This window comes from Anabrus simplex, chromosome 2, assembly GCF_040414725.1.
Source record: "Anabrus simplex isolate iqAnaSimp1 chromosome 2, ASM4041472v1, whole genome shotgun sequence".
Classification (NCBI taxonomy): Eukaryota; Metazoa; Arthropoda; class Insecta; order Orthoptera; family Tettigoniidae; genus Anabrus; species Anabrus simplex.
Genome location: NC_090266.1, coordinates 9,298,950 through 9,326,083, shown reverse-complemented (window position 1 = coordinate 9,326,083; position 27,134 = coordinate 9,298,950). Strand labels below are relative to the sequence as shown.

Here is a 27,134-nt window from a genome sequence, read left to right as displayed (position 1 = left end):
TCACTCGGCAACTCCTACACTGTTGGCATATTGCACAGTCTGTGGACAGTGAATAAATGAATGAATGGATGAATTTCCGTAACTGATTTATCTCGGTATGTAAACACTTATTGCTGGACAGTAATATTTCATTGTACTCCACTGGAAAAGAAATCCAGGTTAAATAGTTGTGAACTATTTCATTTACTTGCACAGAAATAAGGATACAATACATAACCTCTTCTGTATGTAATGCCCATATTTATTTACTATTATGCTGATTTATTTTGGTGGTTCATGTTTGTGGGTTACTGTAGTTACGTCCTAGTTCGTGAACCATGAGGAATGGCTGAGTGGCCTAGTAAGTGGTCCTGAGAGTCGGGATACCAGTTGCTATGGAATGGGAGTGGGCATCTCGGACATATTCTGAGTCGTGGCCCTCCTTGTGCTCAGGCGGCTAGGACTATACAATTCACCGGTGGTCCATAACCTGTTAGAGGAGAGATCCATCTTGGGCTATGTGCAAGTAGGGAGCATCCTGCTTCATGAATTTACCGAGCTCAGAACACTTTAAGCAAGCCTCGGACCTATGGGAGTAACGGAGTCCCACTCCCATTTGACAGGCGAGGGACTCCTTGGAAACAACTTGGCGAACGAAATGGAATTCGATGGGGAGCTATCAATATTAATGGGGCTTATGGAAGAAAGAAGGTAGAACTGGCTGAGTCAGCAAAGAGGATGCATCTGGATGTGCTAGGAGTAAGTGATATTCGGGTAAGGGGAGATAATGAGGAAGAGACAGGAGATTATAAAGTGTACCTGACGGGTGTTAGAAAGGGAAGGGCAGAGCCTGGGGTAGGGCTCTTTATCAGGAATACCATTGCACGCAAAATAGTTTCTGTTAGGCACGTAGATGACCGAATGATGTGGGTAGATTTGTCAGTGGGAGGAATTAGGACAAGAATTGTGTCCGTGTATTCACCATGTGAGGGTGCAGATGAGGATGAAGTTGACAAGATTTATGAAGCATTGAGTGACATCGTGGTCAGGGTCAATAGCAAGGATAGAATAGTGCTAATGGGCAATTTCAATGCGAGAGTTGGGAATAGAACTGAAGGATGCAAAAGGGTGATTGGTATATGTGGGGAAAATGTGGAAGCTAATGGGAATGGGAAGCGTTTGCTGGACTTCTGTGCTAGTATGGGTTTAGCTGTTACGAATACATTCTTCAAGCGTAAGGCTATTCACCGCTACACATGGGAGACCAGGAGTACCAGATCCATAATAGACTATATCTTAACCAACGAGCTAGAATAACATAGGGAGGCGGAAGCGCTGCCTGGGTGAAGCTAATAGAACGAGCGTCCGCCGTGTTTCCTGTGGTCAACCAAGCAAGGGGGCATGGCCCTCTAATGACGAAAGTGTAGAAAATACGCATTTCAGAATCACTGGGGGAGAATTAAAGACCGTTGCCGAAAGCTCAAACCATTAAAAATAATAGACTGCGAATACCGCTACTTCATCATATTGCAGAACGAGGCCAACATCACGATCAGTTCATTGTAGGCTAGTTCGAAATCATCGCACAGTGACATACGAATAGGCCTCGAAATCGGAACAAGAGCGTCACCCTACTTGGCTGTTGTGGTTAAGCGTAAATTACAATTAAAGCGGTGGACATAAATATTTATGACAGAAAGACTTAAGATTAAAGGGAACTATAATAGGTTACAACCTCATTCTGTTCATATTTTTAAAATTATTGCATCCTCATGAGTACTGTCTTTCTTTCTTAATCTGTTTACCCTCCAGGGTTGTTTTTACCCACGGACTCAGCGAGGGATCCCACCTCTACCACCTCAAGGGCAGTGTTCTGGAGCGCGAGACTTTCGGTCGGGAGATACGACTGGGAAGGAGGGTCAGTACCTCGCCCAGAAGGCCGCACCTGCTGTACTGAACAGGGGCCTTGTGGGAGGATGGGAAGATTGGGATAGACAAGGAAGAGGGAAGGAAGCGGCTGTGACCTTAAGTTATGTACCATTCCGGCATTTGCCTGGAGGAGAAGTGGGAAACAACGGAGAATCACTTCCAGGATGGCTGAGGTGGAAGTCAAACCCACCTCCACTCGGTTGACCTCCCGAGGCTGAGTGAACCCCGTTCCAGCTCTCGTACTCCTTTTTGAATTTCGTGACAGAGTCGGGAATCGAACTCGGGCATCCGGGGATGGCAGCTACTCACGCTAACCACTACACCACAGAAGCGGCCCATGAGACTGTACCACTATAATTGTTTAATGTAATTATTTATTATAATATCATAAGTTACTGGGATTACTAGCAGACAGGTAACCTAGAAAGTTGTCCGATATGAAGTGTAGCCTAGTTTTAAATACCAAAGCAACTGGCATCTACAGTAAACCAAAACCCCATGACACTACAGCCCTACCAAACGACCGCTGCTCAGCCCGAAGGCCTGCAGATTACGAGGTGTCACGTGGTCAGCACGACGAATACTCTCGGCCGTTATTCTTGGCTTTCGAGACCAGGGCCGCTATCTCACCGTCAGATAGCTCCTCAATTCTAATCACGTAGGCTGAGTGGGCCTCGAAACCAGCCCTCAAGTCCAGGTAAAAATCCCTGACCTCGTCGGGATTCGAACCCGGGGCCTATGGGTAAGAGGCTGCATAAATTTCACAAATAGCAGTAAAATATTGTATTTACCATGCTTGGTGTACGTTTGACCGAAATAGGTGACTTTTCGTGGTTACGTTTCCTTGGTGGTGGGTGCTCTATTTTCTTTGTTTGTAAATGTGAATGAAAATTAAATAGGGTTGGAACGGCATTTGCCAGTAATCGCCGTTGGTAATTTTTTTCGAAATGTAAAGAGCATAAGCGACTGAATTGAGTGGGATACGGTACCATGTATCTCTTTTCGTCCTCACATCGCATTGTTCCGTTATTTCCTTGTTTTTTAAAGAAAACCTGAAACATAATCCGACAAATAATTACTATGGCTATCCGTACTTTCGCTGTGTAAACAATAAAATGGATTTAATTACAAACAGAAATTACAAAATGGAATCTCGGCTATAATTCAGCAATACTTAAAATACGATATATCCTTGGTTTAATTACTGCGATTAATACAACCATACGCTAAGCTTACGGTTGGCATTCTTGAAAGCGAGGATCTATCTTTTCACTTCTTAAAACTTAGGGAATTAAATTGGCATGCACGATCTCCCTGTCACCTCAACATATGCTCTCACACCAATTCGCTTTGTTTTGACAACCGTTAACATGGCTGCCCCTTATCAACTTGCTTCAAGCAGGGAGCGCTGATGCCAGGCATACAGCCCCTCTATGTTATTCTAGCTCGTTGGTCTTAACAGACTTTAAATTCAGGAAATCTGTTAGGAATATACGAGTTTTTTTGCAATTTTTTCCATGATACAGACCACTATCTGACCTGAAGTATCTCTAGGCCTAAGGTAGAGAAAGTGAAATCTGCCTGCAAACGAATAAGGGTAGAAAGTCTCCAGGACGAGGAAATTAGACAGAAGTACATGGACATGATTAGTGAGAAGTTTCGAACAGTAGACAGTAAGCAGGTTCAGGATATAGAAAGTGAATGGGTGGCATACAGGGATGCTGTAATAGAAACAGCAAGGGAATGCCTAGGAACAACTGTGTGTAAAGATGGGAAAAGGCGAACATCTTGGTGGAATGATGAAGTGAGAGCAGCCTGTAAACGTAAAAAGAAGGCTTATCAGAAATGGCTCCAAACAAGGGCTGAGGCAGACTGGGATTTGTACGTAGATGAAAGAAACAGAGCAAAACAAATAGTTGTTGAAACCAAAAAGAAGTCTTGGGAAGATTTTGGTGATAGAGGAAGACCAAGACGACGATGGTTAGACTCGGTTTCTAACGATTTAAAGATAATAGGTATAGAACTAAATGAGGTCACAACACTAGTTGCAAATCGAGGATTATGGCGACGTTTAGTAAATTCTGAGAATCTTGCAGACTGAGCGTGAAAGGCATAACAGTCTATAATGATAATGTAATGTAAAAATTATTTATTTTGGTGTGAAGCTATATCAAAATATGAATATGAGAATGCCCAGTATTGTCACGCAAAACATGTCATCCTGTGTAATAATAATAATAATTATAATATAATATAATATAATATAATATAATATAATATAATATAATATAATATAATATAATATAATATAATATAATATAATATAATATTGTTATTATTATTATTATTAGTATTATTATTATTTTTTAATGTTAATACCATTTTACATGACAGTACAGAAGAATAAACAAAACAAAACACACTATAAAGAAAGTTCAATGGAGTATAAGTAGAAAAATATGTACGGATATATACACAGGTTATATTAAAAGTATTCACAGGAAAATAATAGTCATTTCTGGGGATTATGTAAGTGATTTCTAAATTTTGACAATGAGCAGTTAAATATATCAATATCCACATTGTTTATAGATCTTGACATTCATTCAATTGGCCCATTGAATGTGTAGTTAGTTCTATGCCAATTTGTATACAATGTATTCTTGAACCTTGTACGTCTGTCTGGTACATGTACGTTAATTTTTGCAAGGAGTTGTGGACAATTCACCAAGGAATGAAGGAATTTAAAAATGAAGAGTGTATCCAATAATTCACAGCGTTGTGACAGGGTATGCAGATTTAAAGACCGTTGTAGGGATGTATAATCAACATTATCATATTAGAATCCTGTTCTAAATGAATATAGATGAAGAAATTTATGTTGTACTGAATCTAATCTATGGATAGAGGTCTGATGAGAAGGGTACCAAACAGGTGTACAGTATTCTAGTATAGGGCGTACCATAGACACTTACAGCAATCGATAGGTAGCTAAGTTTGAAAATTCTCAAGAATATCTAGAAATGCAACCCAATCTTTGAAATGCTTTCTTACAAATATTTTCAATATGTTCATTAAACGATAGGTTATAACTGAATAAAACAGCAAGGTCATTAACTTGTGAAACAGGAGTTAGAATGTTGTTATTACTAAATTTGTACTGAAATGATATTTTCTTCTTGTTTTAAAAAATGATATTATTTTACATTTCTCATGATTAAGTTTCAACCCATTTTGAATACAGTACTTTTCCAGATGATGTAAATTTTCTTGAAGTTTTAAACAATCAGGTGGACAATTAATTCGCATAAAATATTTTGCATCGTCAGCAAACAAAAGCAATTCAGAATTCTTAAGTATATTTTTAATGTCATTTATGTAGAGAGTAAAAAGTAAGGGCACAAGGTGAGACCCTTGAGGAACTCCACTGGTGACGATAATAGGCTCAGAAAGATGATTCCTTATTTTAACAATCTGCAGGCAATTTTTAAGATATGATTCAAACCATAAGAGGAGAGGTGCATTAATTCCATAGCCCGTTAGTTTTTGCAGCAAGATATCGTGGTCGACAGTGTCAAAAGCTTCCGATGAGTCTGTATAAATGCAGTCCACTTAGGAGTGGTTCTCTATGCATCCAAGAGGAACTGATAGAATAAAAGAAGATTGCTACAGGTAGGCCATCCTGAAATCAATCAATCAATCCATGTTGCTCATCAATGATGATGTTTCTAAAGAGAGGTGTGATTTTGTCAAGAAATATTGAGTCAAACATTTTGGAAATATGAGAAGAAATTATAACAAGTCTACATTGTTTTATGTCAGTTTTATCATCATTTATGAAAACTGGACTAACAAATCCTTTCTTCCATTCCTCTGGAAAAACGCCTTGGTTTAATGATAAGTTGAACAGATAAAAGGGAGCTTCACATAAAGTAAATGAGCCGTACTTGAGCAGGTAAGTTTTCTTTAATTCCAGAGATATCAGTTTGTTGTAAATTTCTGCCTTACTAATGTTTATAACTAATAGACTGACAGAGAAAGGATAATCATATGACATACTACTACTATTCTGATAAGAAGAATAAACAGATAAAAAGTGGTTAGCAAAAACGTTGACAATATTTTCTCCAGTATCTGCTGTAACTTCATTAAGATGCATTGTTGAAGGAATATTATTACATGACCTTTTAGAACTTAGATATTGCCAGAATTTCTGTGGATTGGAAGTAATACTTCGTTCACAGTTGGAGACATACATTGTATAGCAATATTTAGATTCAGACTTGCATTCATTTCTTAATTTTGAGAAATGCTGAGAATCAGTATTGAGACCAGATATTTTGTATCGCTTGTGTGCTTTCTTCTTTTCAATAATCAGAGACTTCAATTTATGATTAAACCTCTTTGGGAATTTGGGAGTCTTAAAATTCCGTATAGGGATGTAAAATTCCTTGCCATAATGTAGTACTGAATATTCCTCAGCTATCAAAATACACCCAATACATGTATAATCACTTCTTCGAGATATATCGATATTACAACTTAACCTTGTAATATGTAATTTAATCATTGCACTTCACTGAGTCACATGATATCTTAAATACTACACAATTACTATAAATTTCATGAGGTTACTACATTCTAACTTAATTAAGAACTATAATTTAGTAAACTTAGCTTGTCATTCTGTGGCTATAACGACTTCGTAGCTCTCTGCGCTACATCTGTAGTCGTTGGCCGGCTGGATAGTGTGGATCAGCTGGCGTCCTCTCCTTCATCAGGTTGGTTGGCTGGCTGTTTAGATATTCACCTCCAGGTCGGTCCAACACGAATTTAGCTGGTCATAATCGTCTCTCTTGCGTTAGTGTCAACATAAAATAATCTTAACAAGTAAGAGTTCATTTTAATGTTTCTTGAAGACCAAATATCTCGACAATACTCTTATATCTGCTTATTGAGCTGACGATTCCCAAAATATTTAACACTGGGTTCAGTGTATTTCCAATCTTATCCTTGCCCTTATTTTATATAGAATTTTATATAATAATTCTGTTCTTTAAGGTTTAAGAATCTCTTCATTCTGCCTTTTTGATAATAATCCTTGGCTATTTTCCGTCCTCCGATCTCTATCCTCAAATAAGCTTCGACGTGTCGTTGCGGTCTTTGATGAGCGTATTTAATTCAAATCTCCTTATTTCATGCCGCATTTCTTTTCCTCTGCACTGAGTACTTTGTATTACGCCGTATCTTCTTAAAACTAGTAATATTTGAGTATTTCTTTTTAAATTTTCTAATATCTTTTTCTTCTGATGCAGCTGAAATCTTCCGTGTCCGTCCAGTATTTCGGCATATTAGTTAGTGTAATAATATATTAAAATTTACTTGTTTCTTTTCAAACAATCCACTTAATATTTTTATGTTCTCTATTCATAGCCTTTGAAATTGTGCTCTCTTTACTTGATATTGGCCTGCTGTGAGCTTTTAAATTATAGCTCACTTTATATAATTCTGACTTGTGTGGACTATACCTCCACTCTGACGCCATTTTAGTACACGTCATAAATGCAATGGACACATATAGAAGGAAAGAATATAGGTAGTAATCTAAAATAGGTTGATGAGGATCACGAAATTGTGTGTGTGCGAATCGTTGTTCAAGAGAATGCCAACTCCATTCAAATAATAGGAATATATAGGGCGCCTGGTAACAAGCTCTCGGTACGGTACTCGATAGGCTGTACGTTGTTACGTGTACAGGCAACAATATATTGCACCCGTTAGCCAAGACAACAGTCGAAGAGCACTGAGACACCTCAGGGGCGCTCAGTTCGCAAATAGGACGCCTGAGTGAAATAACAAAGGATGTGGCACGCATAGGAAAATTATTGATATTTTGGCATGTAATAAAGAAAATACGGAGTAAAATTCACATATGGCATGGTTTATTAACATAATAAAAGTCTCATATTGTCATTCTTTTTAACTAATGATTGTGGAAATGATCGTTAAGAAAACTTAAATTCTGCTCTTGACGTACATAAAAATAAGTCAAATGGGGTGGTACATGAATCTTTGCCCTATCTCGCCCTAACAAATTAGAGTAACAGATTGATTTAAATTATTATTAAAGCAAACAGTTTTATTTAACTAACTGTGAAAGATCTGGGTTCTGATGATCCAATCTGAAATATTAGAAGAGAAAGAGGAAAATTAAATTCTGTACGACAATTATATCAAATTCTCAGTTATTTACTCAAAGTTTGAATTTACTGTTATTAATTTATACATAATTCGATGCGATAATTGTCCCTAAAACTTAATCGACGCAATGAAATAATTATTTGTTCATTTACCTGTTCCTTACTGAATTAACTAAATTCAATATACAAATTAAAGTCTGGAAATATCACTTCAAATGGTCTGCCTAACTCAAAATCTAATGCCAGATAACGCCACCTCATAATTATTAGATGTTAAAATTAAAAAATGACACTGCCCACACAGCTAGATAACATCTGAGACAGTATTAAAAGATAAGATGAACTCAAACTACCGTAAACCATGATTATAATTCTACATCACCACAATATCTACAAAAAAATACTACAATATTTACACATTTGGCAACACGGAAGATGATTATAACGTCCGAATACAGTCGCATATTCCTAGTCTTGTTAAATGTACATCAGTGTCTCTAAAATCTACGTAGATGACCCGGATAAAAGTCGTCAAATACTCGGGAATGATCTCGAAGAACGTCTCAGAACCGACGTGAATCAACGTGAATATTAAAGTGACAAACTACGGAAAATTCGGAATATAATATAATTAGACACAACCAACCGAAGACGTAGTCAAAAGCAAATATACGCAGACTCTAATAATCTAAAATCACGCAGATATCCAAAATACCTCAAGACATAACTGCCATTTGCATCAATAATTATCTCTGATAATTACAGCGTGACTTTACTCTCGAAGAAATACATCCATTATACACCATAATTCATTCTTTCTCGAAGACACAGGACTACCACGTTAATAATCGCGAAATCTAGTATACTGTCCCATGTAACATAGCAATAAATTTGTGATCCGGCCCGGGATGTCACAAATTCGTAAATATAGCATCATGCAACAAGTCCTACAACATATTTGAATTCTCTCTTCTCTGCATTCCAAAGCTTCACGTTTTAAGATCACAGACACTGAACATAGAGAAAATCTAAGTTACGTAGTCGAAGATCCTGACACAATTCTTCATAAGTTAAGCCTACATTGAAGTTATAAAGTGAAATATTAGGAATTATTACCAAGTGATTCGCCGAACATAATTTTAAAAATCACATGAACCATACAATATTATATCAAATCTCTCTAACGGAAACAAAGTATGTGATGATCATCTGCTGATAACTATACAACTATACCAGAATGCAAGACCATTTACCAACTATCCCACAACATAACAGATATTGTGTCGACTTAGCTTTGGATGTCTTCATGATGCTGGACGGCTGCACTAGCCCACACGGTACAAGGTAACATCGAATTTGTAGTTGTCCTCTTCTTGATTTAGAGCTGAAACTTGCGCAATAGGGATTAATAAAGTTGTCACACCGCCGATTTCTGAAAATATTGTCAAACAATGCGTACTGAAGTAATTCGGTTTAAATTGACGTCTGTTATTTTATGCACGTTATCAACCAGAATAGTCCATTTGATATGTCTGCGGAGCACACAGTTACTCAGGAACAAAGTATGACTTCCCCAGATTCCGCAGAAAGAATGACTGTCTGCTGGTGAACGATGTCCTTCGACTGAATGACGGGTGGAGAATGACTGACGTCTGGCGACTCGTTGACCCACTAACCTACTTCCAATAACAGCTGGCGAGTGTGCCCTTGAAGTATTGCGCAACACACTTGCACATGCCGGAAGCCTCATCAAGTTCACAACTATTTGTTCTGCTTGTGATATTATCAAGATTATTTTATTATTATTATTATTATTATTATTATTATTATTATTATTATTATTATTATTATTATTATTATGAAAATAAACATTCTCATTCCATCACGCTATTTAATAACAACACTAGTCGTTTGCCAAGTTGGACACAGCCGGTGACAGAATCTTCAAAGCTTCTGGTACATTCGCTAGGCGTTTCTATTTCTTTCTTTTTTCTTTTTTCCGCTCACAATCCGGTTTATTCCTCAACCGCTGACACCAGTATGAAGTCTTATGGCTTAAATTATGACCAAACAAATAGTTAGAACAGTACAAGTCCTCAGGTGAAATCCATATGAATGCAAAGAGCACTAACTCAAAGATATACCACTCGGTCTCTTAAAGTCCTGCCATCAGGCCTCTAAAAACTGTCACAATATATATAATTTTATTTAACACATTGTGTACAATGTATTAATTAAACGAAATTAGCATCATTTGCATAGTGTGACAAAGTTAATGTCCTCTCTTTGCACTCAGTGATATGATACGTGTTGCATGGTCCTCCACATATGGTGCACTGACATCTGTCGGTGAGGCTGTGGTATCCCTTGGTTGAACATATTCGGTGATGTAGTCCATGGGCTGCCACTCTCGCATATAAATGGCGCAGTTGGTAGTTGGCCTTTTCCATTCGTTACTTGTCATCGCTAGGGTGGTGAGGAGTCCGGGATTGATGTCCCTCGCTCCTTGTCGCCTGTCTTCTAGGAATCTGGTGCTTTGTGGTGTTGGTATCAGATTATGAGCTTTCATCAGGTCTTCTATAAAGAATGTTGTGTCTGCCAGGATATACGTTATTCTGGTTTGCGTGTATTTTGAGACGCAGAGCATTCTTTTCAGGTAGGCTGTTTTAATTCCCCCTTAATTACTTCAGATTCGAGTATGTGAGGTGGTTCCATATAAGCTGTATGCCGTATGAGGCAATGAGAGCAATCGTTATGTCAAATGGTCTCAGGGCTGTTGTGACGGATAGTAGATTCAGTTTCTTTATCTCGAAAGTCGCCTTTATTGCTCTTACAGCTCTGTCTTCAATGTGCTTGGAAAAGGCATGTCCTGTCACTTGCAGTGTGACTCCTAGGTACTTGTAGCTTTTGACTATTTCTAGTACTTCTTCTCCGCAAGTGAATCTATCAGTGTTCGCCAAATTTCCTCCTTTTCTGAATTTCATTATTATTGTATTTTCCCTATTTATAAGTAGGTAATTTTCTTGGGACCACTCTTCCAATTTGTTTATGGCTTCATGCAGGGGCTCTCTTCTTTCTGAGAGCAGGGGCCTGTTCCACGAACGAACTTTGCAACTTTTCAACTTTGCACTTTTCACTTTTCAATTCTTGCAAAGTGCAAAGTTTTTCTGTTCCACCATGAACTAGGCTGTACTTTTCAATTTCTTCGCAAAGTGAAAAGTCTTTGTGAATGAGTGATCCGATCGAGCTTATTCCATGAGCAAACCGTATAGGCCTAATACTCTATGATTTTAATGCTTTACTTTTCGCGGCGAACTTGGCGGTATAATTGTCGTACCGTTAAAGTTTTTATCATGGGAAAGAAAGGTTATTATAACAACCTGGCTGTGCTGGAAGTTGTCAAGGAGAAACGTGACATCCTTTTTTGACAACTTTAAAGATAACCTCTCAAATGATGACACACATCAATGTTAACGAGAGTACCGTCAACACATATACACACAGAAAGACATTCATCCTTCATTAGAAATTCCGTCGCTATATTAAGTGGATTATCAGGCCAACGTACTGTTAGGAAATATTACATTTACTATAACATCTACGACTTTGGTAACAGTTCTGCAAATAATTGATTTTGATGTCCCATGCATTGCTGTTACACAGTACAGCTGGGCACCATTTACTATAAAATGTAAACATAAGAATTTGTTCTTTTTCGGAAAGGAATTTACTTCTTTATGTTTCAATAAATTTCAAGAATATAGTCAGCCTCTGTTGGGATAATACGAAATCACTCGCAATATTACATCGAAGTGAGGTTATGAAAATTAATCCTGTCTTTGTACGTTCTATTATTGGATTCTTCATCACTGTCCTCACTTGATGCTAACAAAAGCTCACGCCGTAACGTGTTTATATCACTAAACCAAATTCTACGCCGAGAAACTAATGTACATACTTGTTAATTAACATATGAAAAGGGAATCATCTCTTTGCAATATTTATGAAAACTGTTCACTTCATTTCTTTGCACTTTGCATTTCTGTACCAATGGAAGAACATAACAGGCTTGAAAAGTGAAAAGATTTCTAACTTTTCACTTTTCACTTTTCACTTTGCAAGCTAAATCTGAAAAGCGATGGTGGAACAAAACCTGAACTGAAAAGTGCAAGGTGCAAAGTGAAAAGCTGCAAAGTTCGTTCGTGGAATAGGCCCCAGGATCATATCATTAGCGTACAACCACATCCTCACTTCTTCTGTTTGTATCATTTGTATCACATCATGGGTAAGTATGTTAAACACAATGGGGCTTATAGGATCTCCCTGGATTACTGTGTTTGTTTGCTGGAATCCTATGGATTGCATTAGGCCATCATGGATTCTTATTGTATTTTCTCGGAGGATGCTTGCTATGAACTTAAAGATCTGACTTTCTTTGTCTAACACAGGCTTTAGTTTTTCCAGTATTCTATCCCTGTTTACCCTGTCAAAAGCTTGCTTGTAATCAACGAATGCTGCATATGCATAGCTTTTGGGTTTAGCCAGGGCTTCGCTTATGAATTGGAGTACGTACCCCACCGCTTGTATAGTAGATTTTCCGGGAGTAAAGCCGTACTGTTCCAGAGGTATAACTGTCATTATCTTGTCATGGGTCTTTTTAAGTAAGATGTTGTTCATTATCTTGAATGGTGCACATTCCAAGACTATCCCTCTGTAGGAATCTGGGGGTGTTCTGCGATCCTTTTCGTTTGTAGATCACTTTGACCGTCGATTCTCTCCATACTGCAGGGGTGTCCATGATTTCTAAGCAATTGTTTTATAGGGCTGTTCATAACTTAATGGTATATAACATTGATCCTTTCATCAGCTCGTTTGAGATATTGCCTGGGCCAGCTGCCTTCCGAGGTTTGCTTTTTCAATTGCTTGCCAAACTTCGTCTTCTGCTATTCTTTCTTCTTCCGTTAGCGGGATTCTTCCTTTGGCATGGTATTGCATTTTCTTCTTCTGAAGTATAATTGCGAAGTGGTTTTCCCATATTGTCATTGAGATACTTGGGGTCACCTTGGTTCTCCGTGGCTCTAGGACTTTGCAGGGTTTTGCTTCTGCTTCTCGTATTAACACTTCTTCTTTGGCCTGGTTATACTGTTGTTTCTTAGCCTTCAGGAGCGGGGTATATGTCGTTCTCGCGTGTTCATAGTTGAGCCTTAGAGTGTCGTCGTTCGTGTCTATCTTTTTCAGGTCATTCAGTTTTTCCAGGACCAGATTCCGTGCTGTGTAGCATTCACTGTAAAGCCAGGGTTTGCTTTCCTCCTTGTTGGTTTTGGGGATGCAGACTGCATCAGGGATTCACTTAGGTTCCTCAGTGCAAGATCAATGTTGCCCCTTTCTATTGTGGTCAGTATTTCTTCCACGTTTATGTTCTGTACTAGTAGATCGGGAACTACTCTATTTTTCTTGGCGTCCATCGCTGCTCATTTTGTGTGGTTCTCTCCGTCGATATTATCTGGAATTCTGCTCTTACTGGGAGATGTTTCCTTATAGGTGTGCCTGCTGACTCTGTGGTGGTAGTTATGGTGTTGAGCTTTAGGTCGTTTCCGCGGTAGAATACAAGGTCTATAATGCCCGTGCCGTTGTGGGAGATGTAAGTTTTATTCTGTGCTTCTTTGCTGAGGATAAAGCCTTCCTCTTCCAGTAATTCAAATAGTGCCTCTGATTTGTTGTTTGGTCTGTCAATTCGGCAACTTAAATCTGCCAGCAGGGTTGGAATCTCTGGGTCAGTTTGGTTCAGCGCTGTTATTACGATTTCTCAACAATTATAAATAGGAAAAGACTTCCACCTTATTAACACTTACTTATTGTAATTATTTACTACAATACCGGTTTCGACACCCTTCTTGGGTCATCTTTATCTAAACATTACATTCACATATAGATCATGAAGCAATGATTGAAATTACTTTGTCTGGGGAATGTTTGGTTACGTTAGTTAGTTTTAAATGGAGACAGTGTTTTATAAACTAATTTGAAGATTTAAAGCATATCACATAGTGACATACATGCCAGTTCCCGTTTTGACATGCCCCATTTGGACGTTTTGAGTCAACAGATATTGTTACCAGTCCAATGTGCTGGACGTCTTCTTCTTTGTATGTACACTGACTGACAGAGCAAATGCAACACCAAGAGGTCAGAACTTTATGCCAATTGCAGGGTAGACTGACGTCACTGAGGTATGCTCATGATGTGAAATGCGCCGCTGTGCTGCGCACGTAGCGAACGATAAATGGGACACGGCGTTGGCGAATGGCCCACTTCGTTCCGTGATTTCTCAGCCGACAGTCATTGTAGAACGTGTTGTCGTGTGCCACAGGACACGTGTATAGCTAAGAATACCAGGCCGCCGTCAACGGAGGCATTTCCAGCAGACAGACGACTTTACGAGGGGTATGGTGATCGGGCTGAGAAGGGCAGGTTGGTCGCTTCGTCAAATCGCAGCCGATACCCATAGGGATGTGTCCACGGTGCAGCGCCTGTGGCGAAGATGGTTGGCGCAGGGACATGTGGCACGTGCGAGGGGTCCAGGCGCAGCCCGAGTGACGCCAGCACGCGAGTATCGGCGCATCCGCCGCCAAGCGGTGGCAGCCCCGCACGTCACGTCAACCGCCATTCTTCAGGATGTGCAAGACACCCTGGCTGTTCCAATATCGACCAGAACAATTTCCCGTCGATTGGTTGAAGGAGGCCTGCACTCCCGGCGTCCGCTCAGAAGTGATAGTGTGGCGTCGGCGTGGAGAAAGGTCAAATCCGGCAGTAACTGTGGAGCGCCCTACCTCTAGACAACGCGGCATCATGGTTTGGGGCGCAATTGCGTATGATTCCACGTCACCTCTAGTGCGTATTCAAGGCACGTTAAATGCCCACCGCTACGTGCAGCATGTGCTGCGGCCGGTGGCACTCCCGTACCTTCAGGGGCTGCCCAATGCTCTGTTTCAGCAGGATAATGCCCGCCCACACACTGCTCGCATCTCCCAACAGGCTCTACGTGGTGTACAGATGCTTCCGTGGCCAGCGTACTCTCCGGATCTCTCACCAATCGAACACGTGTGGGATCTCATTGGACGCCGTTTGCAAACTCTGCCCCAGCCTCGTACGGACGACCAACTGCGGCAAATGGTTGACAGAGAATGGAGAACCATCCCTCAGGTCACCATCCGCACTCTTATTGACTCTGTACCTCGACGTGTTTCTGCGTGCATCGCCGCTCGCGGTGGTCCTACATCCTACAGAGTCGATGCCGTGCGCATTGTGTAACCTGCATATCGGTTTGAAATAAACATCAATTATTCGTCCGTGCAGTCTCTGTTTTGTCCGCAACTTTCATCCCTTTCGAACCACTCCTCCTTGGTGTTGCATTGTCACTGTCAGTCAGTGTATATTCTTTTTGTTTTATTCTTGCTGCTTGGCCAGCAGATGTCAGCAATCGCTGGTTGTTGTCGTTGTCTTCATGAAATTCAGCTGGTCGGATATTAGATGTCACTAGGCGCAGTCTGCTGCTGGTGTCATCAGGTGGCGCTAGTCAATGGTTGCTGTCGTCATGTCACTGTGCGCACGCTGCTCCCCGCCACTTGTACCGTGAGGCAGCTGTCTCTTCCTTGGAGCGCATGATCTGTTTTCCTTTCACTAATCTCATTTTGTGCTATATCACCATTTGCTATCTTATTAACTAAATACCTTTTTATTTCTTTAAAACAGTTTCTGATGACACTCACCGCTTTCTGGATGTCTTCTTTTGAAACTCTTTCCAGGTAACCTCCTATTTCCGCGATGTTTACCAGCATTCTGAGAGCACATTCTAACCGCTCTTCTAACATGTCCGCCACAATATGCAGAAAAGTTTTATAATTGGAGGTGACCTAAATCTTCTGGACATAAACTTGTCTGACGAGACTACGGGAAAGGGCTAGAGTCAGGTCGCGGTAAAAATCTAATTGGGGATGGTGGATTACCCAAGTAGTAGACTTTCTTACTAGAGGAAACAACACTCCAGATGTTTATCTTGTAAGACCTGATGACTTACCATTAGCTGTATGGCAGTATCAAGAATTAGCGACCACTGTGCTGCAGAATTAAATACTAGATATCTCTTAAACACTGAACTAGAATATGAGATGAAAAAGTAGACTGGTATAGTAAAGCTGACCCCTTTAAATTCCAAGAGTTTCTGTGGCAAATATTTCCGAGCTGGGCATCACAAGGCAGGCACATGAACATAATTTGGGATAAATTTGTTAATATGATTAATAGGGCTGTTGAGCAGTTTTTGCCCCTTAAATTACTAAAACGGTACCCAGATCTGGAATACTACAATAGGAAAATCATTAGCCCTAAAAAAGTAAGGAAAGCGTACTACAAAAGGCAATTTAGTTGGGTACATGTGAATAGGATTCACTAGCTATCCAAACTCGCTTCTGAAAAAAAAGCTGCTCATGACAAATATATGAAAGGTATACCATCTTCCAGGGAAAATGAGTCGAAAAATCACTATAACTATGTTAGGAAAAGGAAATAAGGCAGCCATGATGTATTAATGATAATGTCCAGACAAGGTGAGGTAATTACTGGTAATCTACTAATAGGTAATAAATTAAATCTTTGGTACCGTATTGAAACTTATTTAATGAGCAGAATAACCTGGTGATAGATGTTATCGGTAACACTGATTGTCCTCTCCTCCAGATTAGCCCTAGAATTTTTTTTAAAGTTGCGCCACATTACAAGCTAAGCAAACAACTAAACAAAATTGTAAAAGGGAAAATCTCACTTAAAGACGACAGATCAATTATTAAAACAAGCCTAGAACTAATGAAAAAACTAAATAAACTTAAAATAACAGAGAACATACTTATGATATCCTTTGACGTCACTAATATGTACACCAACATACCAATAGATGAATCTATTAAAATTATTGAAATACTTCTTAAAGAAAACACTTCACTACAAGAAACCAAAGAAATTATTAGCCTTCTTGGAACAACGCTACACCAAATTTTCTTTACATTCAACGACGAAACATATTGCCAAAAAGAAGGGTTAGCTATGAGCTCACCATTGTCAGGTATAATAGCAAACATTTTCTGAATAACTTCGAAAACATCTTCTTAACAGACCAGCATTCAAAAGGAAACTTACACTGCAGCAAATACGTAAATGATGCGATATGCACATATGATGACATCACTAATGCATACCAGTTATTTAATACACTAAACTCTTTACACAGGTCCATCAGTTTCACAATGGAGCCAGAAACTAACAAGAAAATAAACTATTTAGACATCACAATCAACAGGAATAATGACAACCTATCTTACAAAGTATACAGAAAGCCCACTTAGACGTCGCACACTTTTGACAACAAGTCGACCACCCATACACACACAAAATAGCAGGACTGAATATAATGATGCATATAGCTGTTTCCATACCAATGAGCACAACGGATTTCAATGAAGAGATACAAATCATGAAACAAATCGCAAAAGAAAACAACCACCCTCCAGGCACAGTAGATAAAAAAAATCGCCAGAAAACCACCACACATAACTGGTTCTCAAGAACACATACAAAGTAGCTAATATTTTCAAGAAACAACGTTTAAAACAAGCCTTTAGAACGAACAAAACACTACAGAGACATATCAGCAGGTGCAACCTAAACGAAAAATACACTTTTTCAAAGTCAGGAGTCTATCAACTCAAGTGCCAAGAACCTAATTGCAAAGCCACATATATAGGTCAAACCAAACGTAATATCCACACAAGATACAAAAACGCGATCAGATATAATCAGCATTCAGCCTTCGGGGAGGACATATACGACAGTTCACACCATTTCACAGACATCAACTCAGATCTAAAAATTTCACACATCGAAAATAAAAGTAAATCTTTGAATATAAAGGAAGCAATCAAAATTTACATCGCCAAAAAAGCTAACGTAACCAACCTAAATGACCATACGCATTTACCTCCCCCACCGTCCTTCACTCTACTCAAATAACATCTGGACAACACTTACTCTTTAAATTAGCATTTATCATAATAATAACATCTAACAGATATTCTCTATTTCAATTCCATACTTTATTTACCTAATATTATTAACTTGCATTCAGCCATATTACATTAAAGTACATTATAACGTGAAGAAGGCTAATAACCTCCCCCCACACCTCCGGTGTTGGAAGAAGGTTCTACAGCGCTCCACTCGCTCCGCCCTATTTCTCCCTCCCCTCTCCACGGTACAGTATACTAGATTATAACATCCTTTAGGAAGGATCGACAACGAGCCCCAAGCTCCCTCCATGCTTCCCTTCCCCGTCCGCGAGTAGTGTTTTATTCCAAAAACTTGCAATTTTTCTCTTCAGGACCACAGTTCCGAAATAGTGTTTGTGACAACGGATAACGGCAGTCTAGATAAGTACACGAGTTAATACTTGGTTCACATTATCACTAAACTCTCGATCATTGACAAATTTACGCAACGTAAACAATACTGTGCATATATAAGCATGTTTTAAGTGATGTGATAGAATCTGAGGATGTTCTTGAAGAACGAAACATGGCATTCTTTGTATAATAGCGTATATTTTACAGGTATGTTTATAACGTTAGTGTTATCATTTATATTGAAATTGTTGTGTGTTTGACAGACCGGAAAATATGTCTTCATTCTTAACAAATCACTGCCTTCTTTGTCTACTTGCGCCTAGCTCACAATATCAACACCAAGGAATGGCTTACGCTTGCTTTGCTAGGTCATAGTGGTCCTCCTATAACCGAATAGGCATTAACACAGCTCCTTTTTGGTGTTGGGATTTCATTTTCCAGCAGTGCATTAGTAATTATTTAACTTATTCTAATGATGTAGACAGTATGTTGTAAGAGCTAGGAAGCTGTCACGATCCTAAAAAGTGCAAACTCTTTCTTAATACGTCTAAGGGTTAGTTCAGAAGCATAACTTAGTGACAGTACTTGAGATCCTTCACGATGACTTGTTTATGAACCTGCAAATAGAAAACGCTTGCTAGCTTTCAGATTCATATGCACTAATTTTCTTGGAAAACTATAAGGAACGTACTGGAAACTTGTTGAAGGTGTATTAGCATATAGGATGCAATATGTTGTTGAAAATCCACTTTTTACGTTCCTATTTGGACTTCTTTTCCTTCTAATCCGATGAGCATATGAGCATGGTTATTGCTGCCTTGGAGGAAATATATGCTGGAAAAAATCAGACTATTGTGGGAACCTCAAACAAGAAATAATAAAGAAATAACGTATAAGGAGTCCAAGGAAAAAATTCTAATAAGTTGTAAAAGTATGTATGTAATTTCTTTATGGAGAAGTCCATTGTTTTAAAAACATGTCATTTTAAAATGTAAGATATTGCGATAAAGTGATACAATACTTTTGTTGACAGATTTGGAGTCAGCAGTGTCAGGTTATAAAAAATTCACCCATTTTCTCTGTGAGGAGAATATTGATGAAAAGTTCAGTTTTATTTATGTTATTAATAAACTGTTTTCTTTTCCAGATATGTACTAGTGCTTCATAAATTTGTATTTTGTGGTTTACGGACTGGCTTGCTATCTTAACAAAGTAACTCAAATTGTTTATTTGCTGCGATGGGGTTGGACTGAGAAGGAAGCAGCCTTGGCCACAGAGTGGCATGAAAATGGTAAACCACTGAAAACCATCTTCAGGGCTTCCGGACCCACAAGCTTGCAGCCAACTTCCTCAGTAATTGGGGTGTTTGTTTCTGTTTATATGGTTGGTACCGTATGGGTCGGGAAACTGTGTCTGTGGTGGTGTTCATGAACTTTGCAATATTTTAGTGATGAGAGATTGTTTAATGTATTTACAGTGCCCTTGATGCTGAATCTGAAAAGATAGTCCAGGATGCTCTGGATAGATTGACTCGAGGACGGACTGTACTGGTCATAGCACATCGACTGAGTACTGTGCGCAATGCTGACTTGATTGTCGTGCTGAGTAACGGAGAGATTGTTGAGGTAAATGGAAACATTGACGTACAGAAACTAGCAATACTCCAAGCACAAGTTCATACCATGTTTAATGATTGTTTCGCTATTAAAATCCTTCCAGCCTCTTACCTGTGCCCCTAACAGCATACTAATCTCTGACGAATGATGTACCTAAAAGTTCTATATTTCGGAATATGTCATTTAGTACCTTCTGATATCAGTTTTCATTGGAATTAATAAATGTATGTAATTCATGTGATCATTTTCTAGATGGGTACTCATGAGAGTCTTACACAGAAGAAGGGTCTCTACTGGAGCCTTTTCTGGCAGCAGCAACTTCACGAGTCTCCAAGAGGTTCTGCGTGATACTCCTCGGAATGTTCAACTTATGTATTTTGAATGTTGAGAATTAATTTCTTCTTTACTTTGATGTAATTGGTACGTTGAAGCCAGTGGCGCTTATGGGGGTTTCTACAAGTATGTCCGAATGGTTATTGTCAGTTTCTGTAGATTTTCTTTATGTAAAATACCATGGGCCCATGTATGAAGCCATTAACGCAATGTCCCAATGTACCATATTTATACTTGCTGATAACACCCACTTTTGTTCCTAATTTTCAGCTCCAAAATAGGGTACGGTATAACAGCCTAAGAATGGGTTAGGCTGACAAGGTTTAGAAGCAGAGAAAGGAACATCTAGCATCCTTTAATCAACACACAAAATATTTAAATCAGCCAATTCCTTCATTACCACAACTGACTGGTCACATGACTAAAGACAGTGCCCGCTGTCAGCACGTAACGCATTCTGACAAACCTCTGTTCTGCGCAATACCACGTGATTTACAGCTTCCCTAACCCACTCCACAATCTTTGTGCCTTTTGTTTGCACTGTGGAAGGAGTTTTTTTTACTCCGATAACATATCACGCACAGCTACACTTCGTATTTACGACTTCTAACTCATTCCACTTGAAGGGTGCCATAAAATGTCTTCTCTTGCTCATTTTCACTACTGCTTGTGTACTGCCAGGGCATGGAGCTCGGAAGCTAATAGGGTATGGCGAGAGAGTAGGTGCATGGGTTTTACCATTAACTAAGATGTTGCTCTTGAAGGTCTCTTTTGCAATTTTCCCCCATTCCTTTTTTAAATTATTAATTAGTTTTTCTGATAATAGTTGAGGGGTGTTATTGGCGAGTAAATATGGTAATTGTGTTGAGATTCTCTCTCCTAGCGTCCCATTTTTCCCTCTTTTGTACAAGTATGAACTTGTAAGAGCTGAAGGTACCTATACCTGCCATGCTTTGGAGGCAAGTGGACCTGTACTCCCATTGATTTTAAATTGGTTGCTAATAAACATATGTTTGAAGGCTTATATGTATATGTTATAATAAAGAGGAAAGAAATGCTGGTTAATACATTGAAGACAATTCCCTTATTTACTGTCATATATGGCCTTCTTATTTAATAAGTCATCACATACTGGAAATATATCCGCGTCTCTTCTGGTAGACGTGAACGACAGTGTTACACTTCCTTATACTGCTGCTAGATGGGACCACTGACGCTGAGTGATAGCACAGTAGAAACTCTGATAAACAGTATATAAAGTATGACCTACAATAGTGTGAAAATTCCGCACAGAAATGTCATTGAAGAAGAATGGAATGTGATCGACGAAAGAGACACGATGGTGCAATACGCCTCTCTTTTTATCCGTATGCTTAGATCTTATCGCTCAGTATGAACAAAGGGCATTGAGAAACAATGGGAGCTGCGTCAGCATTTTCCCACGAGGTCATTGACCCCATGACGTCGTGACCACGTAACCATGATGTCATGACCACGTGCTCTTGTTTGTAAACAAAGCCACAGGCTTTTTGACAGCTGTCATCTTGACGGATCTTAACCTCACTTTTTCGGACAAGTGAACATCGCCAACCTCTCCTTCCAGCTGCTGCCTAATTGTCTAGTGTTACTCACAACTTCGTATTAACTGCTTGTTACTACGTTAGTGCTCCTCGCTCCTGCGACATGCCACTTAGTCGAGCACCTAGTCTTCTTCCTCCTTCCTCCCAAGTCTTCCCAGCCCAAACCTTGCATCATGTTTGAGTGTGGCGCTACTTTTTTGTCGGAAATCACCCAGAACAAATGAAGCTGCATTTCATTAGACTTTTTCCAGTTCTTGAATCAAGTAATCCTGGTGAGGGTCCCATACACTGTAACCTTACTCTAGTTGGGGTCTTAGCAGAGCCTTAAGTGCCCTCTCCTTTACATCATTACTACAACCCCTAAACACCCTCATGACCATGTGCAGAGTTCTGTACCCTTTATTTACAATCCCATTTATGTGATTACCCCAATGAAGATTTTTTCTTAACACCTAATTACTTACAATGATCCCCAAAAGGAACTTTCACACCATCAACGCTGTAATTAAAACTGAGAGGACTTCTACTTGTGAAACTTACAATCTGACTTTTAACTCCCTTTATCATCATACCATTGCCTGATGCCGTACCACAATATTATCGAGGTCATTTTGCAGTTGCTCACAATTTTGTAATTTGTACAGAATAACGTCATCTGCAAAAAGCCTTATCTCTGATTCCACTACTTTACTCCTATCATTTATATATGTAAGAAATCATGACGGTCCAAAAATACTGCTTGAGGAATTCGCCTCTTAATTATTACAGGGTCAGATAAAGCTTCGCCTACTCGAATTCTCTGAGATCTGTTTTCTAGAAATACAGCAACCCATTCAGTCACTCTTTTGTCTAGTCAAGTTGCACCCATTTTTACCAGTAGTCTCTCATGATCCACCCTATCAAATGCTTTAGACAGGTCAATATCGATACAGTCCATTTGACCTTCTGAATCCATGATATCTGCTATACATGGCTGTAATCCTACAAGTTGACCTTCAGTGAAATAACCTTTCCTGAACTAGAACTGCCTTCTATGGAACCAGTTATTAATTTTGCCAACATGTCTAATATAATCAGAAAGAATGCCTTCCCAAAGCTTACATGCAATGCATGTCAAACTTAATGGCCTGTAATTTTCAGCTTTAAGTCTATCACCCGTTCCTTTATACACAGGGGCAACTATAGTAACTCTCAATTCATTTGGTATAGCTCATTCACACAAACAGTAATCAAATAAGTACTTCAGATATGGTACTATATCACAACCCAGCCTGCCTTTCTAGTTTTCAACTTTTGTGTTTTATTGTAAATATCATTATCACCATATGTAAATTTTAATACTTCTTTAGCAATAACCACCTGCTCTATCTGGACATTATCCTTGTAACCAAACATCTTTACATACTGCTGACTGAATTCTTCTGCCTTTTGAAGATCCTCACATACACACTCTCCTTGTCCATTAATGATTCCTGGATTGTCCTTGTTGGAACCTTTTTCTGCCTTAAAGTACCTATACATACTCTTCCATTTTTCAGTAAAATTTGTAAGACTGACAATTATGCTTTGCATCATGTTATCTTTAGCTGCCTTCGTTGCTAGATTCAATTTCCTAGTAAGTTCCTTCAAGTTTTCCTTAATTCCACAGGCATTTCTAACTCTATTTCTGTCCAATCTGCACCCCCTTCTTAGTTGCTTTATTTCTCTGTTGTAATAAGTGGATCTTTACCATTCCTTACCACCCTTAAAAGTACAAACCTGTTTTCACATTCCTCAACAATTGCTTTAAACCCATCCCAGAGTCTCTTTACATTTTGATTTACCGCTTCCCACCGATCATAGTTTCTTTTTAAAAACTCCCTCATGCCTGCGTTATCAGCCATATGGTACTGCCTAATAGTCCTACATTTAAGACCTTCCTTTCTATCACATTTATTTTTAACTACTACAAAAACAGCTTCATTCTCACTAATACCATCTATTACTTCAGTTTCTCTATAGAGCTCATCTGGTTTTATCAGCACCACATCCAGAATATTTTTCGCTCTTGTTGGTTACATCACTTTATGAATCAGCTGTCCTTCCCATATTAACTTATTTTCCATTTGTTGGTCACTCTTCCTGTCGTTCATATCACCTTCCCAATTGACACTTGGTAAATTCAGATCTCCTCTACAATCACATTCCTTTCCATGATTCATGTTAATTAGTTATAATCAAAGAAATTTCTCATGGATTTCAGCTACAACACGTAAATATATAAATACATGCTTTTCTTAGTGGTGAAAGCAACTTAAACGACCTCAAAGATTATATAGTCATTAGAAGAGGAGGCTTTTAACCAGATTTTCTCAATAGAAGCTTTAAAGTGTTCCATGGTAAAATGGTCTTTTATCCAAATATCTCCATGTTGGAATGACATCTTTGATGTTTAGATATTCTATTTAAAAGATTTTCAATATGTTGCCATTAAACATTTTAATTGTAATAATTTTGTTTAAAGTGCTCCAAATTTCACACTCTCACTGTTTGTTTTACGTTCTGTATAGTACAACTTCTTTAATTAACTTACAAAATGTAAACTTGTAAGTTAGTTTTAAGGCTGCAATTTATAAATTACAAATAACATATAAGGATTAGAGTCAGGCTCCTGATCTAACCTTGAGGCACTATGATGACTGATGATGCCTGATAGCAGGCGAAACATGTCCCAAGGACAGAATTTGTAACAAGGATTAAATCCTAATCCTAAAGAATTTTATGCATTGAGTAGGTTGGTGTATAAATAAATCTTTGTAATTTTAACATTGTATAAGCAGTATGTTCCGAGCTGTCATTTATGAGATGGCGTGGAATGACATCAGTAGACGAATGATTTTCAGTGGTGTCTTTAAAAGAAGGAAAGATCGCAATATGAAGATAAAGTTGGATTTCAAAAGGACAAATTGGGTCAAATATTCGTTTATAGTGTACCCGCTCAAAACCTGAGTCCCAACCAGCATTTATCTCAGGGAGTGTTGCGGTCCGAATCTATCGCAACTAATACACAATAAAAAATATTTTTGAGATGTAAAATCTCCAACTAAATGTAAGGGCGCCATCCAATCAGTATTACAGGGTTGAACGGGACACTCTAATCTTTAACTTTAAGGCTCATCATAAAACACACAAATTATATCTATTCAGATCAAAGGGAAATTATGAAGGCTCCATCCCAGGGATGGGGACGGATATTTAAACGGTCACCAAGGGTTTACTATTCTACAAGAACAAGAACCTGGAACTGTTTCCTTGCAAATGCTAAAGGAGCATTTTATTTAAGTAAACAAAATAATTTTTACACACAATCAAAATCTGTTGACCCTTGATTTGCCAGTAATTTGGAAAATTATTCCTGAAAATTGATTACATAATATTTATTACTTTTGACCACCCTTCCATTTGGGTGGTGGAACCGTTGATATCTTAAGGTATCAGATATACCTTCGTTACCACCATGACCATATTTAGTCGTGGACCAATTACCTGTTGGCTAAGTAGGCGCGATCACTTGGACCATGTTATCGCCTCCACTTTGATTGAGATGAGACCAACCCAGGAAACTACAAACTCTCCCCGGGTTCCAAACCAAGATATGCTAATCGTTAGTTGAAGGAATACGACAAAGGGACTCTAACCTAATGGTCCAGATGTAGGGATTTGCCTTCATTTTACAACTATTAACTTAACTTATTATTCACAACAACTTGACATTATTACGTTAATTCGCCAGCTGACTTCCCTAGTATCATTCATCATCAGCATCCGAAATAATAACATAAAATAAAAATATTAAAACATATTATTATTATTATTATTATTATTATTATTATTATTATTAACATTATTATTAATAGTGGAAATCGTGATTATCGTAATCCGTAATCATCCTCGCTATAATACTTCAACTTCTCGCTCTTATTATTCTCATCAAAAAGTAAAAATAAAAAAGTAGCTTCCTTTTTATTCTTCTTCTCCTTCTTCAAATATTCTCATTATTATTATTAGTTAAAAATCTCAAATTTTTCATTTCAACTCCCAACATCATCATTATGTCCAAAATATAAAAAGTAAATTCTTCTTCTTCAAAACAAAAAATGTAGCTTCATATTTTTTATACTTCAAATATATTATCATTATTATTAATTTAAAAAAAATAATTTCGCTTGTTACACGGTAGTCCACTCTTAATATGTTTAACGCATAACCCCTTTTACAATTCCGATTTATTTTGGCACTAATCAATCCAGATATGATTTACTTGGAATATTATTACTAATCTTATGCTTTCGAGAATTTTTATTTTTTCCCCATATTTATAATTTAGTCACATTCGTTCTCTCCCAAACAGAAATCACCAAGATCCGAATTCACATCGGTCGGGACATAATAGTGTTCGAACCCGCAACCTTATTTTCGTACTGTCGTTAATTCATGGAGACCATATGCTCCTAAGACAATTCTCAAATCCCATAATACCTCGCAGTTGGGCAAATACCTCCAATCTCTGCAAGTGTTAAATTATTCCTTCCTTTTCCATTTTGAAGTCCATTCATCCATTGGAACTCTTCAAAACATTTTCACTAATTAACCCTCGGTGTGTGGACTCTATTCTGCCACTCAATACACCGCTATATAAATACAACCTCTATATAGGCCTTAAGATCCATCTATTTCTTCATCAACGTCAGTACAATTCACTTCCATTTCGGGCCGGCTTTCTGTCCCACAAAACTCCAAATCTCAACTTTTGGCTCAAATCACTCTGGGCCTGAAAAATAGCGTGACCATATTATCAAAATGCCTATCTCGTTTCTACCAAAATTATTTATGATTATTATGGAGCCCAAAAACGTTAAATCAACAATTAGTGTTAAAATCGGATTCAATGCCCAAATTAAATATTCATGCCACATAATATCTCCACATTTAAATTACTTTAATTTGCAATCATTCTATCCAACTAGGCCCGTGCCTTTATTCTCAAAGATTATTAATAAACACGCC

The 27,134-nt window shown here is 38.4% G+C and overlaps 1 protein-coding gene across 3 annotated transcripts in view; it reads left to right on the top strand.

Annotated features, from left to right (window-relative positions):
• LOC136863899 (mitochondrial potassium channel ATP-binding subunit) overlaps positions 1 to 21,577 on the top strand; it is a 789,801-nt gene extending 768,224 nt beyond the window's left edge. For all 3 annotated transcript variants that reach the window (XM_067140310.2, XM_068226044.1, XM_068226045.1), the window contains 2 exons: positions 20,037 to 20,184; positions 20,428 to 21,577. In XM_067140310.2, the coding sequence (XP_066996411.2) occupies positions 20,037 to 20,184; positions 20,428 to 20,523 (244 nt within the window). In that variant the 3' untranslated portion in view covers positions 20,524 to 21,577. The remainder of the gene's footprint in view (positions 1 to 20,036; positions 20,185 to 20,427) is intronic.
• The last annotated feature ends 5,557 nt before the right edge of the window (positions 21,578 to 27,134 follow it).